The sequence below is a fragment of the Magnolia sinica genome, chromosome 18 (assembly GCF_029962835.1).
Source record: "Magnolia sinica isolate HGM2019 chromosome 18, MsV1, whole genome shotgun sequence".
Classification (NCBI taxonomy): domain Eukaryota; kingdom Viridiplantae; phylum Streptophyta; class Magnoliopsida; order Magnoliales; family Magnoliaceae; genus Magnolia; species Magnolia sinica.
In genome coordinates, this window is record NC_080590.1 from 8,014,741 (window position 1) to 8,031,691 (window position 16,951).

Genomic DNA, 16,951 nt, shown 5'->3' on the forward strand with positions numbered 1-16,951 from the left:
TTGTGATCCAAATACACTAGGAAGGAAATTATGGGATGATCCCATCAAAGAGTATGTTGGTAGAAATGTGAATTAATTTGATTTAGACCTAGACAACTTCTTTTATGGACCTAAATTGTCGAGCATGTAGTCCTCAAAGAATGAGAAAACAGAAATGAAGTACAAGTCATCATGAAAAATGCTAAAAGAGGGGATGGGACAATGCCAATCTGATGTTGAAATGGAACATCCCCATTACAGGCTTCTACTTCTAGCGGAACTACATTTAGAGTACTTTCGAAGAGGACATCGGGATGTTGTAATAACAGTGCTGGATGAAGTAGAATCAATAAATATAAATCCAACTTTGGAAGCTAATATGTGATGGATGGTATATGGCACATGTGGGTGTCGTGCAATTTTTATGATTTTTTTTTTTTTTTTGCTATCCATCTTCATTTCTTTCACTCCACTATTTCAATGATTACATTACAATTGATATAATTATTAATAGTGTGGTTGAATTTTAGTTGATTGTTATATTAATTAACTTTTGTGTGGCTTTATAGACTCAGCTTGTAGTGGCACTATAAACCCAGTTGATAGCTTTCATGTGTTAGCTTCATTTCTGATATAATGCATTCTCAATGTGCACTTTGTTCATATAATGCATTCTCTTGCTCCTGTTCATTAAATTGTTTGATTGGATGCATAGGCTATACATTTAGGTTTCGGATTGTACCATCATACAAGTTAGTTTGATTCCATTGTTTGGCTGGTTCTGTTCATTGGATTGTTCGATTCCATTGTTTGGTTGGTTCTGTTCATTGGATTGTCTGGATGTATAGGTTATACATTCAGATTATCACCGCATTTATGTTTATTAAAAGAAGCCTTCATTTCAAATTTGCTTATATAGGCACATGGTTATATGCAGTGTATGTAATATTATCAATATTGCAGCATAAGTGATATCAAGATGGCAATCTTTTGTTTTTGTTTCCTTTCGGATTGTTGACGATTTCTTAGTAAAATATTATGTGTTGTTAATGGATGTTTGGATGAAATGGTAGATAGATGGGATGGTTGGATAGATAAGGTGGATGGGATGGTTGAACTGGTTTCTTATGATTCCACCTGCCTTTGTACCATTAAATGAAATTTTATTACTTATGCTTTTTTTCTTTTTTACAAATTTTTTATTTTTAAATATATAAATATGCATATTTAAAGTATCTCTTGAAATTTTACTGAAAAATTCCACCATTTTTTCATATATTTTCCCGCATTTTCAATTATCAACAATATCAATATTGTTTCCGTATACTCAACTAGTAAAACTTTTAATAATGCCGATGCATCAAACACTAGGTGGGGCTATAGAACTTTGCCAAGTGAATGGTGCTAGCTGGGTACGACCGTCCGGATGCTTTGAAAGCTTGCATGGAAAGTCACTTAGAAAAAGGGCAACGTAGTCATTTACAAAAAGTTATAAGAATATTTTTGTCAAAAACAATAATTTTAACACAAAATCACTTACGTACATGTCACTCGTGTAGATATGGCCCACCTTTTCATGGCTCAGGTGTTCTACTCAAGTGAGATACTAAAGAACGTAGTATGTGGAAGTTCGCATATAATGTTGTATCCGAACACTTCCTTTGTCTTCTGAATATGTTATATTCTGTATTTTCAGAATTTTTATAAATTAAAGAATGAAATGAAATGCCTAAAAGTCAAAATAAAATGACAAGTAGTCCATTTTTCTAATATGTTGCGTTCTGTATTTCTTTTTTTTTCCTTTTTTTAAGAACTTTTTTCTTTTCCTTAAAAAATGACAACTAATTTGATTGGCTAGAGAGAATTAGATACAAACCCCCTTTTGCAAATCATCTACTAAAAACATTCACCTACTCTGCATGCAAACAGTTGAATATCAAATATGCTCCTGTGAGACTCGTGGGAGAAATCCCAGTGGGGCCCACAAATGAGTGCCAACAATATTGGTAACGAACGCACATTTAGTCCCCTGATCAGACCCCTTTTGAGGCTTCCTCTCACCATCTTCAAACCCAACTTAAAAACCGATTGGCATGGGATGGCACAGTGAATTGAGGGGCAGTTTATCAGGTAGCGATTTCATCGACCTCTGAATTGAATACAAAGCTCGGGAATGTGGTGGTTATGTCCCTACATGCGTTGATAACATGAAAATCAGATGGCTTTGCAGACAGCAAACAGATCTTCCATGCAACAGCATCGCAACTTTTAAAATAACCATATAATATTGTCTTACAAACACCCTAGCTCTACGGATGTGTTTGGAAGCACAAGTGAATTGAATTGCAAACATTCAGCTTAATCACAAGGAAATGAGTGAATTGAATTGCAAACATTCAGCTTAATCACAAGGAAATGACAGAAATTACTGATATTACCTGCATATGCATAATGAGGAAGTAGCCATCAAATTGCAATTATGTTTATTTCTAGTCAATCTTCAATATAACATGATTGCCATTTCGAGCCTGGGGTGTTCCAAAAGGAATCCTAAGGAACAAGTTGGTTATTTCTGCTTTTTTTAGACCAATATTTGCGATTCAATCCGAAAACACAACCAAACACACCCTAACATTTTTTTAAAAAGGTAATATGGGGATTCGAACCCATGGCCTCAAGGTTGAAATGCACTGAGCCATGGGTAACATAACAAAGAAAGTAGGATTATACATGACCATATATATACGTGCATATACATGCATACATACATTATGCATAGACACAAAAACGCAAATGCATATAAGTAGATAATAGCACATGCACCGATACAACAGATATCACCATTAAAAATGCATTAACACAATGATATGCATTTTTTTAAAAAAGGAAAAAAGAACCACAAAAGCTTCTTTTTTTTACACACGCACCCACACCCCACACGCACACACACACCCACATAGGGCTGTACACGAACCGAGTTAGCTCGGTTAGCTCGCTCGACTCGGCTCAAAAAAGCTCAATTCGACTCGATTCGGAACTGAGTTCGAGCTGAGTCGAGCTAATTTTTTGAGCTCGAAAAAATTTCGAACCGAGTTTGAGCTTGCCCGAGCTCAACTCGACTCGGATCGAACTAGTTCGGTGACTCGGTTACTTTGATATTGATGTTGCACACCAAGTGTTTGATGGAATGACCCAATGAAGTGTCGGCTGGTGGCAAGGAAGGTATGTAAATGGAACAAATACCCTTTTTTCTTGATTTTGATGTTGCCTACAAGGTGTTTGATGAAATACCTATAAAACTGTTGCTGCTGTTTTACATACAGTGAGAATTTGAAGGTGCAGTCTGTGTTTGTGAAAATGCTACACGGACGAACTCAGGTCGATTGTGGCTTGAACTCAGCTCGAACTGGCCCGAGTTGTTGATCGAACCAAGCCGAGCTAGCCAGTCAGGCTCGAGGACCGAGTCAAGCCGAGTTCGAGCTAGGATCAGCTAGTGGCCGAGCCGAGTTAAGCTGTGCCAAGCTCGACTCGGTTCGACTCGTGCACACCTCTACACACACAGCACATGGGCACTCAATCCCATGATCTCAGTGTTGAAACAGAGCCTCTCGATACTTCATACGTTACATAAATACAAAGGGACCAAACAATTTGTATAGATATTGCTTACGTAGGGTCATTATCATCATCATTATCATAGCCTTGTCCCAGCTGATATGTCCCGCTTAGCCTGACCTTACAAACCAATGAGCTCTACCTAAGCCTTGCTTGATTACGAGTCAAGCCTAAACCAGATCATACCAGATGGGCCAAGGAGATCCAGGTCCACACCAGATCCATGGCAGGCATGGGTACTGATGGGGACGTCTCGCGCACGTCGTTCATGCACACCACCCCCCCTACGCTCGTACGCCAGAAGGAGGGCCCCACCGTCGATCTAGATCGATAATGACGTTTAGGGAGGACCTCCTATCTAGAAGACGAAGTTTTGATTCAAAAGAGTGGGCCTGTTAGTAAAAAAAAGCTCATCATGGGATTTCATGATCGTGGCCCACTAATTAGATTGATTTCATATTTTAGGTTTTGCTTATTGTTATTATTTAGAACATCATGAACGTTTTAGATTTCTTTGTTTGGTTTTTATTTCAGTTTACTTCATCGCCAAGTAATAGGTTGCGCACATGGCACGAGTTTTGGGATATAGGATTTTACTATAAATAGGCACCCCTTGTAGTTCTTTTGATTGATTGAAGATTAATAAAAATTCTGGGTTTTCCTACTCTCTGAGTTGTAAAACCTAATTAGGTGTGAAGCCCTCCCTTCATCGAATGGTTAATTACCGTGGTGCGAAGCCACATCTATCCCGATTCGCCCCCATCCATCGTCATCTCTATTACCCATCTTCTACCATCCCTTCTTCTCATCTCACCCCATCATCTACACTTCGAATCAATCATCTATTGCAGCAATTCTCCTCCCCACAACAGAATTTCAGAATCTGGCCCTACAGGAGGGCTGAAACTTCGGCAGAGCATCATACACAAACCGTACATTGGATCGAACTGAGATTTGAGGGTTTTGGAGTCCATCCCTGGCCGACCAGGGTCAAGGTGGCCTTTTTCTGAATAGTAGGCCCCACACACGTGGGGCTGGGATCACACGCACGTGCGTCTGGGCCATTGTTGTTGTTCACGCATGCAGTACTCCTCTGGTTCGTCTCTCTCCTCTCTTTCACTCCGCTTTCACCCAAAATCCCTAAACCTAACCCTAAATTACCCAAATCTCCAATTTTAATGCCCCTTTTCTTACCCTAGGGTTCCTCGAATTAGAATTTATGAATCCCTTGGATTAGGGACTGATTACTATGCATGTATGGATGATTATTTCTTATCTTTGAGTATCGTTTGGTTCATAATTTTTATTGATCCAGCCCTATCATGTATAGGCCTGGACCCGCATAGATTCCCCTTAATTGAATGTTTGGACTTTCATGTGGGATATGGAATTTGTGTAATTGTTTCTGAACTAACGTGATCTTAAGCCTGAAATCTCGCATATCATATTTAATTTTCATGTCCTGCATCAGGTACCCTTAAGTTTATTTTACCATTGCCTTTTGTTTTTGGGCACCGATTATTTTACTAGTCAGTGGGCATCAATAAATAACTATACTGACTACCCCAGTTGCTGTTTTAAAACTAAAAAGACAACCAGAGTATATTATAGCCAGTCTCCTTATCACAATCAGAGTCATTTCAGTAATTGCACTTGCAGATGCACCATTCCATAGGTGTCTGAAGGAACAGGATTCATGTAGCCGACCCCTATTAATTGGGATAAGGCTTAGAAGATGATGATGATGATGATGGGGTTGCAGGTGCAATATTGAATTAAATTCCAATAATTATTCAATAGGGAGGAAATCACCACATTGCAGTGATCTTCTATTCAAAACAAGTAGGCCTCAAACTGCAGTTAATTTCCTCTGCAAAGCAATGGCAAGTATGAGCCTTGTCCCTCAGCATGAATCCAAGGAAGACAAATTGCAATTTGATCATTTCCATTTTATTGAACTAATTATTGCAGTTTAGTTCAACAGGGCATCAAACTGAGGCCCAAACCACAAAACCCATGATAGTGTTTTGGGCCCACATCAACACAAAAAGCACGAGTTTGCATGCAAATGTAAAAAACAACATGGAGCCATTGAGAGCTCCGTTGTATTGTCATGAAATGCATAATTTAAAGAGGAAAATGGAATGAAGTTATTTACCTGAGATATGGAAGAGTCATTATCCTCATTAATGATGGATTTTGGGAGACAAAATTCTGCCACTCAGATTTATCAATCTTCCCATCGTGATTTACGTCAGCCTCTAAAAATGTCTGTTTACATAAAACGATGTCATTAAGCAGCTTTGCTGAAAGGCCTGATGGAAAAACAGCAGAACAGTTGGATTCTCCTTGCATCAGTTTCCTAAATCCTAGGTGGATTACCTTATCAAGTATTATCTCAACAGTCTCATCAGACAATCTCATTTCTGATTCACATAAAAGTGCAATTAGCATTTGCTTGACCTGCCAAACCATATTACTTACTGTTAAGGAGATGATAATAGTCATCCAATGTTACAACATGAATCAGAGACAAAATTACATACATGTGCATGAGTGCGCGCACGTAAGCACAAAAGCTAGTTTCAACTCACCTCTTGTCGTTCAATGAAGCCCGTCCCATCCAAATCATAAAGCCTAAAGGAAACTGGAAGTTCCATCAAAATCATAAAGCTGATATAAGAATATGATGCTATTCAAGTGAAGGTAAATAAATAAATTACTATAAACTTACAATCAATCTTTTCCTCTTGAGGAGCATTCGGGTGAAAGACATTGAGTGCTCGAACAAAGTCACCAAAATCAATGACCCCCTTCTGCTTAGTGTCGAATAGGTCAAATATCTGGACATGCAAAAGTCAAACATATGAAGAACAAATCAAGAAATAGAGAAATATCCACCAGGACTTCCACAGTCCATGCTGTTACACACATGGCGAAGACATCAGTATCATGAACAAAGTTGACGTTAGTACATCCACATGGTTCCTTAAATTAAATAAACAGAACAAGACAGATTATTATAACAAGGATACACAATCAGTAACAACAGAATACCCGATTGGCGAAGAGGTTCTCTTTCTTTCTGTTCTTAAACAGAGCTAGCTGAAATTCTTCCTGTACACATACAAACGACAATGAGATCCCAATGAAGGCTTATCCTATATTGTTTGCATTTCTGATCGGTAACAAGTAGTTTATATTTCTTGAATGCTGAGATTTGCAAAAAAATATTCATATATTAGAAAACCATATTTACATAAACAAAGATGATAATCTCAAATTTGAGACAATTCACCATCATTAGAAAATACTATATATTGATTGCAGGCAAAGAAGTATTGCAGCAGATTCCACTACATAGTTTTCAATATTGGTATCATGTCGACTGATACGGCCATATCGCATCAGTATAGGGCCAATACAATACATGATACAGGACCAAATCGGCTTAGCCTTAAAAAATGAGCCGTATGAGCCAATACCTGTATTAGCGCTGATACACCCATAAAGGCCCAATTTTAAAATTTATTTTTCGAAATTTCATTCATGTTTTCTTTTCTTTTTCTATTTTTTTCCATTTAATCCATGAATGGATCTTAGAAAGCCATTTTAGGCTACATTGAGATCTATTTTGGGATGAAAACAAATTATTTGAGTGGGATTCAACAAATTGAAGTGAAGTGGACCATTATGGAAAAAATTGGAAAGAATGGTAAACCTTCACTTTCTTTTTTATGTTTTCATCTTCTTTTTGTTGTATTTCAATTTAATGTGCCCTAATTCACTAAATCATGCTTAATTTGTATTAAACTAGGGCCCATTCAGTTGACTTTCAACAAGTCAAATTGACATACAACATTCTTATTAAAGAATTGTTTGATACAACCTTTAGATGAATAACCAAAATACCCCCAAAAAAAAAAAAAAAAAAGACGAAAAGATTCTTAAATATCTCATTTCTCCTCTTTTTTCCTTAATTCTTTGGCTTAAAACAAATTCGACCTGTAGGGGCCGATATGGTCCAATAGCAATACAAGACACTTGTATCACATCATTTTTTTGCCAGGCTGATACGCCCCTCGATACCAATATTCAGAATCATGTTCCAATAGTCCAAAAGCAATTTCAAGATGGTTAATGCGCCATGAGATCAATTGTTGCACACGGAGGGTTTTTTACAGTAAAACCCTCCAAACTCTCATTATTTTACCCTTGCTAAATGCTGAACACCTCAGAGAATTGCCAATAGCACAGACAAACTAGATGTGAATTTAGGGACAACTTATAGCATTTTTTAAAAAGAAACAAACAGTAGAGAACATAGTCAGAATGGCTCAAACATGCATCCGAGAGAACAAGAAATTTAAGGACAAGAGAAAACGAACAAAGCATATGCTGTGCTCTATATTACCTTACTTATTAGCCCATCATCAACCACAGAACTGCTAATGCTCTTGAACAGCTCAAACAGTGCCTCAACTTCACTAACGCTGACTGGAAATACGACAAGAAAGGTCAGCACATTTTCCACAAAGTATCAAACAGCAAATTAGTCACAGATATACCTTCCTAAATGCCTTGGTAGAGTATTTTGCAGTTGGGTCTTAAGAACAGGCAGTCCTAATAAATTTCCACATGGAAGATTGGAAAAGCATGATAATTGACTGTTCAGGTGGTCCAATTAGGTCTCCCATGAAAGGATCACCAGAAAAAAACATCAACGAAATTAGAGATAACCTACCAATTGTGAGATACTTAAACACACGAAAATAGTTTTCCAACCATTCACTTGCAAGAACAGATCTGTGTTGAGAAAGTTTAAAAATAGGAAACAAACCCAGTATACATCAAGCGTATGATACTCCTTAAGGATACTCACAATGGTTTTTTTAAGTGTGTTTACTGTTATTTTCGAATCTACTAACTGATGAAAGCCACTTTGTTCTTGTAAGACAAGAACTGATTGTATAATCTCCACAATGCAGGAAGCTATGGTCCCTTCTTCAGCAAGCCCTTAATTCAACAGTGGCTGAGACACTTCTTGACACAAATCACGACCACCATCCACAATCCAGCGAGCTATGGTCCATTCTTCAGCAAGCTCTTAATTCAACAGTGGCTGAGACACTTCTTAACAAGATATAAATCATGACCACCATCCACTGGTTGCCTCAAATATCATTGCAGTTGATGCGAACCTCAGAAGAAAAGCTTTACAGAAACCATTTCATACATATTGTAGCTCTATGGGAAATTTATTTGCACATTTTTTAACAAATAAGGTCTTACTTAGAAAAAGAAAATATTACAAAGGGGCGAATGAGTCCCCTACACAAGGCAACAATCATCCAACCTCTCTTTAGCTAAATTGACAACCATTATATTCTGTCTCCTGGATATTATGGAAAACAAAATGTTAAACATCAACACCATCTCAAACTACTGTAAAAGCAAGGCCATCTCCATGGAACTGAAAGTTCATTTTCTCCCAGAAACACTATTATTGGAGGTGCATTCCTCATAACAGTATCACCTTGAAAGCTGGAAAGATAGTGAAGTGCCTCCCAAAGTGTTTTAGCTTCTCCCTCAAAAGAATCTCCCTCTCCCGCAACAATTGGAGAAGGAGATCTTGATCCTTCTCCGTCATAAAGGATGCCAATAAGACCAGATGGGCTCATCATGAAGTAAGAAAAACTGGCCACACAAAAGCTTCCACAACCTCGAAGGCATCACTACCATGGTGTGGTGTAAAGGCCATTATGTAAAGGTAACGGGGGCAACCGTTACACGTTACGGGGTCGTAACGGCCATAACAACCGTTATGGAAAAAAAAAATGACCCGTAATTGCCGTTAACAGCACGTTATGTCCCCTATAAAAGCCATAACAACCCCGTAATTGTTTGTTATGGGTAATATACAGGTTTTCTATACTTTTTAATCAACATTACGGGGCAGATACAGGTTTTTGGGATTTTTGTTTCAATAAAAAAGGAGACTGTAATGGCCGTTACGGGGGTCGTAACAGCCGTTACAACCCGTATCGTAAAGGTAACAGACTAATGGTGGTGGCCGCTATGGCCACCGTTACCGTTATAGAACACCTTGATCACTACTGGACAGAAGACTTCCCAATTTATCCTGGCTATCCCCTTCTGATTGGAGAGATGATACCTCCCAAGAACGCATACGAATTCTCCAGATGGGAGAACCCAGCTAAAAAGGGAAATGTTTGTGAACACCTCAATCAAAGGCCTCTCCTCAATTTTGAAATTCCTTCCACAAGCACCAAAGGATAGCCATAAGGGTAAGCTTCTGTCACACATTACCCCTAGCCTTGAAAGGAATGCTATCTCCTGTCTTGGAAAATGTCAGAAACCAAATCCTAACTAACCCAAACAAAGCCAAATAGCTTGAAGGACTCATTCTGAATAAAAACAGCAACACTACAATTGACAAAGAGTTGATTTACTGACTCTTCTGAGAGACTTAGGAAGGTGGTGATGGTGATGCTGTATGTGGTGTTGAGAATAAGCATTTTTTCACCCACCAACAAATAGCTAGAACTCTAGGCAGTGGTGGTTTCCCACACACAAGCACAAGGAGGGATGTATTGTTCATCCTAGTGGATGTCCTAGCCAAGAACGTTTCTATTTGAACATGTAGCTCATGTTCCAATGCCCTATTACTTCTACCCATCCCTTCTCTGGAATAAGACATTCTCCAACAGTTGCAAAAGACTTTCAAAATTCCCCATTTCATCTGCTTTCAAATTTCCTTTCAAGATGTTCTTGCAAACTAGCCACCTAAAACTCATTGTTGTCCTTCACGCCAGTGTTCGAGTTGTCGGTATCGCTACAAGTTTCGCTGGCCAGAGATAAAGATATAATATCGTTATCACCGATAACCGGAAATTCGGAGAAAAACGCGAAAACATGGAGATAACGGTGAAATTTTTTAATGAAACTTCAGGACATGCCTAAATACACATTTGCATATTTAGAAATTAAAAATTTGTAAAAAAAAATGTATTAAATAATAAGTTTTCATTTAATGGGGCCCAAAAAAGCATACATTTCCATAAGAAATTATACTAATAATAACCAAAATAAATTTATCTAAGTTTCAAGTTGACCACACCATATGAAACAGTGGTAATAATAATTTCCACCATTGAAATCTTCATAAGGCCCAGTGATGTTTATTTGTCATCCAAACTATTCATAAGATCAGGGGGACATGGATGAATAAAAAATAGAAATATCAGGTTGATACAAAACTTGTGGCCCCAAGAATTTTTCAATGGTAAGCATTCAATTCACACAGTTTCATGTGGTGTGGTCCACCCAAGCTTTGGATATGCTTCATTTTTTGGCTTGTGCCTTAAAATCATCTAATAAAATGGATGGACTGAGTGGATGATATATGCAATTACAATGGGCCCACTGAGTTTACTCAGTACGCAATTCACTTTCGTTCTGGCGCAGTCTGGAAGCGGATTGGCTGGTGTATCTCACACTGACGTCATCAAGTTATGTGGGTTTGATCATGAGGTATGTGTTATATCCAAACTGTTCATCCATTTGAAGAGCTCGTCTTAAGCCTTTAGATGAAAAATAAGATAGATATAACTATCAAGTGGACCACAGTGCAAAAACCAGTGGGGGATTGAACGTTTACCATTGAATCCCTTTTTGGGGTCACAGAAGTTTTGGATCAATATGAAAATTGTTTTTCCTCTTCATTCAAATATTTGTGTTTTTATGAACAGATTGGATGCAAAATAAACGTTATGGTGGGCCCTACAAATTGTTTAACGGTGAAAATCATTATCTCCGCTGCTATCTATGGTGTGGTCCATATAATCTTTGGATATGATTCATTTTTTGGATAATGCTCTAAAATAAACTCTAAAAACAGATGAACGGTGTAGATATAATAAATACATCACTGTGGGGCCGATGTAACTTTGATCTCCTTTGAACCGTTCATACAACTCGGAGCTCGAGGAGTGTCAATGCTCGTCTTCGCACGACACGTACCTACAACAGCTATATAGCTGGTGTGAGGTACAACAGCCAATCCGCTTCTGGTGGATCCCTAATTGTGGGACCCATTATGAAGTATGTACCTTACATCTGCACTGTTCATCATATATGAAGGCTTATTTTAGTGCGTGATCCGAAAAATGAACCACATTCAAATCTTCAATGGACCACACAACAGGAAACTGTGTGAATTGAACGCATATAATTAAAAACTTCTTAGTGGCCACAGAAATTTTAAATCAAGCTGATATTTATTTTAACCCTTCATCCATGCCTTTTTATATTTAAAAAAAAGGTTTGATGACAAATAAATATCACTGTGGGGCCTAAGAAGGTTTCAACGGTGAAAATCATTATTCTCATAATTTCTTGTGGTGTGGTCCACTGGAGTTGTGGATATGCTTTAATTTTGGGATTTACCCCTAAAATGAACTAGAAAAATGAATGGACAGCGTGGATAAATCACATTCATTCACGGTGGGCCCAAAAAGTTTACTCAGTATGCTGAAGCGCACCATGCGCCCGGTTTGCTTCCGTAGTTCTGAAGCATAAAAGAAAAAAAAACAAAAAAGGGGATTTTGTCTGCCAAGAGGGGTTTTCGGCGAAGAGGGGCGATTTTCGACCGAGGGTTTCAAACAATCTCCCGAAATCCCTGATTTTTCGCCGAAATCATGTATTTGTGAGTCACACGAGACGAGCGCTGTCGATTGCTACCCACGAGATTCTTTTCTTCCGAGTTCTGATCAACCATCAACCAGGTATTATCGAAATCAAAGGTTTTTTTTTTTCGATTTTTTTCGCTTTTTACCTATTTTGTCGGAAAAAATCCAAAATTATCGAAGATATCGCCGATATTTTACCGATAATCCAGAGAGAAACGAAAAATGGGGGTTTCGGTGTCGCTAGTCTAGCGACACCGATATTATTGGCGATATTATCGACAATTCGTCGACAATGCGAACACTGCTTCACGCTTGCTATCTAGGTGACAACAACTCTATAAAACCTTGGATAGGCAAATTTCAACACCACCTTTCCCACCCATATGTCCTTCCAAAATCTCACCCTACTTCCTTCAAGGTGCGACTCCTCTCCTTATAAAGTATAGAACAACTTCAAATATTCTTCCAAACTGAAGCATCAGAGGTTGCCTCAACTCCTCCCAGGTTCCGGCCACCATATGCTCCCCATACTTAGGATGAATGATGCTTCTCCAAAGCATTTATTTCTCAGCCGAATCTCCACTATCACTAATAAAGCAAAGCCCAATTCCTCTACTAAATCTTTCTGATCCCTAAACCCCTTCCCTTTCTTCTTCTTCTTCATTTTATTTTTTTATTTTTCCTTTTTGAACATCTTGCCACTTTATTAGGTGGTAAAGATGGCAAACATCTTCCTTGCCATAAGTTCATTTGAATCTTCTCTAATCTCTCTGTGACAGTCCCCTGGATTTTGAAGAGATAGGAAGTTGGTAGAACATTGGCAAGTGAGGATATGTTCCCTTCGCAATAGAGGTAATAAGCTTCCAAGAAGCCAATCACTTTGAAACTTTGCTTTCACTGGGTATCAAATAGATCTCGATCAAGAGTTCATCCGCATCGCCATCAGCAAGCCCAAGCATATATCATCTACCACTCTACTAACTTGCACCTAATAAACAGGTGAGGCATCTTTCAAGATCCACACCAAAGCTCGATCCTCTCCAAAGCACTTTTTTTCCAAATTCACTTTGAAACTTGACAATGCCTCAGAAAACATCTTTATGATCTTTCAAATTTAATATCAAAGTCTTTGATGCATCACAACACGCTAGAGTGTTGAAACCCAACGGTAGCTTCCGTTCTCTCTCTCTCTCTCTCTCTCTCTCTCTCTCTCTCTCTCTCTCTCTCAAATTGAAACCCTAAGTTTAAAAAAATGAAAATAGAGAAGCCATGACAAAGGGAAGAAGGTGTTGAGCAAAAGCCAAAAAACAAGTTTTTCTTTTTTGCTTAAGGCCATAAGCAATATTACGGTGTTCAACATCTTCTTTTTTTTTTTTGTCCCTTTTTTGACAGTTTTTTTCTACTTCTTTTCTTTGTTTGACAGTTTACCAAACTAACTTTTGTGGCATAAGCAACTGATTTGCTTCCATCAGCAAACAAGTAGCTTATGCCTATGCATCCTATCACGGCCTTAGATGATGATGACAACGGTGACCATTGAAGACACAACTATGAAAGATCCTTTTAAAGAATAGTGGTATTTCTAGTTATCCTTGTCTACCAGGTTGTAATTCTTCCAATCCTAACAACATTATCCACTGAAATAACATAAATCCCGCAATGACTAGAAAAACAGTTATTATCAATCGTGCTTAATCCTTGATTTGATAAATAAATATGGAAAACGACCAACAACAGTCTGAAGAAGTTTTTCCAAGAGCCCATTTTGACTTACAAGCTGTTTGCGAAGCAAGTGCTATGGGATCCTCGTGTCCTGGGAACTGTTTTCTAGATTTTGACTGAAAGCAGCCCATTTACCAAAGGAAAATAGGAATAATAATAAAAGCCAAGGCTTCAAAAACAGTATCTTGGAGACATAGCGACCTGGCAAAAAAAAAAACCAATAACCATCATCAGCAAAGAGAAATAAAATATAGAAAACCACAAGATAACCAAAAATCAAGAAAATGAAAGGGGAAAGGATATACGCATACTAGAATAGCATCAAAATGAACGGAAGGGTTGCCTGAATTTTCAAACGAAAAAAGAAAAGAAAAAAAAAGGAAACAGACGGCATAGAAATCAGTTCCCAAAACAAAAGTTGAGAAATAGGATAATTCATGCAAAAATCAAATCTGAGAGAGAAACATTTCCAAACAAACGATGAAACATTACAGTTTCTGCACTTCCGATTTTTTTGTAAAAAAATATAATTTTACAACGAACATTTCGGAGTGGATGAAACCTAAGACCATCAATTACCAGAAAATGCAAGACTAAACAAAAGTTGAAAAAACAAACAACTCAGTGCTCAACAGAAAGCAGTGGGGCCATGTTGCCGAACATCATTCCTAATCTATAGGCAAGAACGACTCAGAAAGGGAAAAAATCTTAATACTGATCAGTGGGAATTCGTTAAAAAACAAAAAATAAACAGAAAATAATTCAAGAAACGAGTTTCTATACTTTGTTCTCAACAAGAATTAGGGGGGAAAAAAAAAATCTTCCGTACCAAATTTGAAAAAATGACAAAAAGTTAGATGTTTCAGTAGCGGTTTAACTCGAACAAAATTCCAGCAATTCTTTCAAACAAAAGGAACGAAAATCGGAAAATCTTCTAACTTCAAGAGATTGAAACCCTAGAAATCTCGTTACCTAATCCATTCTCTCCGGAAAAATCGAGAAAAAATAAAACCAACACAATCAAATCGGAGATAGGTAGATATCAAGAGAGATCGGATAAGCGATTACCCGACGAAGAATCCGCCGGAAGAATCGCCGGCGCCTGCAGATAGAGACGTTGGCGAGAGGGTTTCGATATAAACTGAGGCGGTGTCTTGTCGAGAAAGAACGCGGAGTTCGTTGGAGTTTCGACGATGAAAGCAGTCGGAGTGAAGGGTTTCGATCCGAAGGTTGGCTGTGTACCTTTCGAGAAAGAGCGGAGAGTTCGGTAGAGTTTCGGCGATGAGATCCGACGGCTGTGATTTGTTTATATAACAGCCCAACGATGCAGGTCAAAAGGAAGGAAAATGTGAGGAGGGTTTCGATCTGAACGTTGGCGGTGTATTTTCGAGAAAGAGCGGGGAGCTCGGTAGAGTTTGGGCGATGAGATCTAACGGCTGTGATTTCTTTATATAACTTCAAAACGACTGAGGTCAAAAGGGTAGAAAAACTGAGGCAAGAGCCTTCGTAGTCTTACACACGTGAATAGACCGGCTACCGTGATTACAATCCCCGTGGGAGACGCGGATTACCTCCGCATGCCTTTCGCGGGAAGTTCCTACACAGGTAGGGTAAACTTTGATCTTTATGAGAAATCCACCCCGTCCATCCATTTTTAGAGCTCATTTCAGAACATCCTACCAAAACTGAGGAGGATCCAAAACTCAAATGAGCCATACCAAGGAAACAATGGGGATTTAGTGACCACCGTTGAAACATTTGTATAACCACACGAGTTTTGTATCGATCTAAGTTTTCGGTGTTTTCACTTCATCCCCGTGAAAATGACCTTGTAGACGGTTTGGATGGCACATAAAAATAAAGGTAGAGCCTCCGAAGGTTTTAACGGTAGGCATTCCTTTCCCACTGTTTCATCTCGTATGGCCACTTGAGTTTTGGATACTCCTAATTTTTTACATAATAATCTAAAAATAAGCTCGAAAAATGGATGGACGGGTTGGATTTCTCATCAAAATCAGGGTTAGCCCCACCTTGCACGGAGGCGCTGCAACTTCGTGCTTTCGCAGGAAATCCGCGTCCGGCCGTGGGCTATTGGACGGTCTACATGTCTGCGCGAATTTCGTGTGACCTCCGCTTGCAGGGCGTAAGATATGTGGGGCCTACCGAGATCTCCGTGGGACATACACTCCGTCAGTCAGTTTCGCCGGTAAATTCGCGTCCTTTTTTGTTATCCGTTTTTGGATGAGTGGAATATCCTGTCTTGGGGCCCACCTGAAATCTTGGTTCCGGTTGGGGCGCGGATTACGTGAGGCATGGTAAGGCCCTGACCGTTGGCTAACCTCGCTGTATGCGTAGTATATCCACGCCGCCCATCCGTTTTATAGATATCTCACCAATGAAGCAGATCCAAATCTCAAGGTGGGCCGTATCACTGGAAAACAGTGATGATTGAATGCTGGTCGTTAAAAACTTTCCAAGCCCGCTGTTATAGTTATTTGTCATCGAACACACATGAACCAAAACTTTTATGTTCCCCGGGAGTTTTTAACGGTGAGAGTTCATTTCCTGGAGTATGGTCGACTTGAGATTTGGATCGGCCTCGTTTGTTGACATTGCCCTGAAATAATATGAGAAAATGGATGCCTGACGATAAGGTCGGTGCCTCGCCCACTTATTGCTACACTTCTCGGTTAATCCACGCCCTTCCCGTACACGTATGTTACGATTGCATGTATGACGCGTGGCGAATGGGATATCACGGATACGTGTGCATGGGTTGGCAAACTTTTTACGACAAAAAGGTTTTTAGGACGCGTACTGGATACTAAGCTCGACCGTCACGAAGAGGCAGTTCTGTGGCGGGCCCACCGTGCCCACAAAACTGACCGTTCGTGGCTATAGGCGGGCGGGGGTAATACTAATCC

The 16,951-nt window shown here is 39.0% G+C and overlaps 1 protein-coding gene across 1 annotated transcript; it reads right to left on the minus strand.

Moving 5' to 3' along the window:
• Positions 1-1,716: 1,716 nt before the first annotated feature.
• Positions 1,717-15,454, minus strand: LOC131233991 (calcineurin B-like protein 1). The gene is made up of 9 exons (XM_058230928.1): positions 15,096-15,454; positions 14,080-14,228; positions 8,009-8,091; positions 6,652-6,711; positions 6,329-6,437; positions 6,189-6,241; positions 5,977-6,057; positions 5,753-5,865; positions 1,717-2,169 (listed from the first exon to the last, which is right to left on the minus strand). Exons 2-9 carry the CDS (start codon positions 14,156-14,158, stop codon positions 2,106-2,108), a joined length of 642 nt encoding a protein of 213 aa, XP_058086911.1. The 5' UTR covers positions 14,159-14,228; positions 15,096-15,454; the 3' UTR covers positions 1,717-2,105.
• Between the last annotated feature and the right edge of the window lie 1,497 nt (positions 15,455-16,951).

Bases quoted from the DNA above. Each gene is read 5' to 3' on its own strand.
- LOC131233991 (XM_058230928.1), bottom strand. From the start codon at position 14,158: ATGGGCTGCTTTCAGTCAAAATCTAGAAAACAGTTCCCAGGACACGAG. The intron at 6,712-8,008 runs GTAATATAGAGC...GTATGTGTACAG, and splicing joins ATGATGGGCTAATAAGTAAG to GAAGAATTTCAGCTAGCTCT. The intron at 6,242-6,328 runs GTAAGTTTATAG...TGGAACTTCCAG, and splicing joins TCAAGAGGAAAAGATTGATT to TTTCCTTTAGGCTTTATGAT.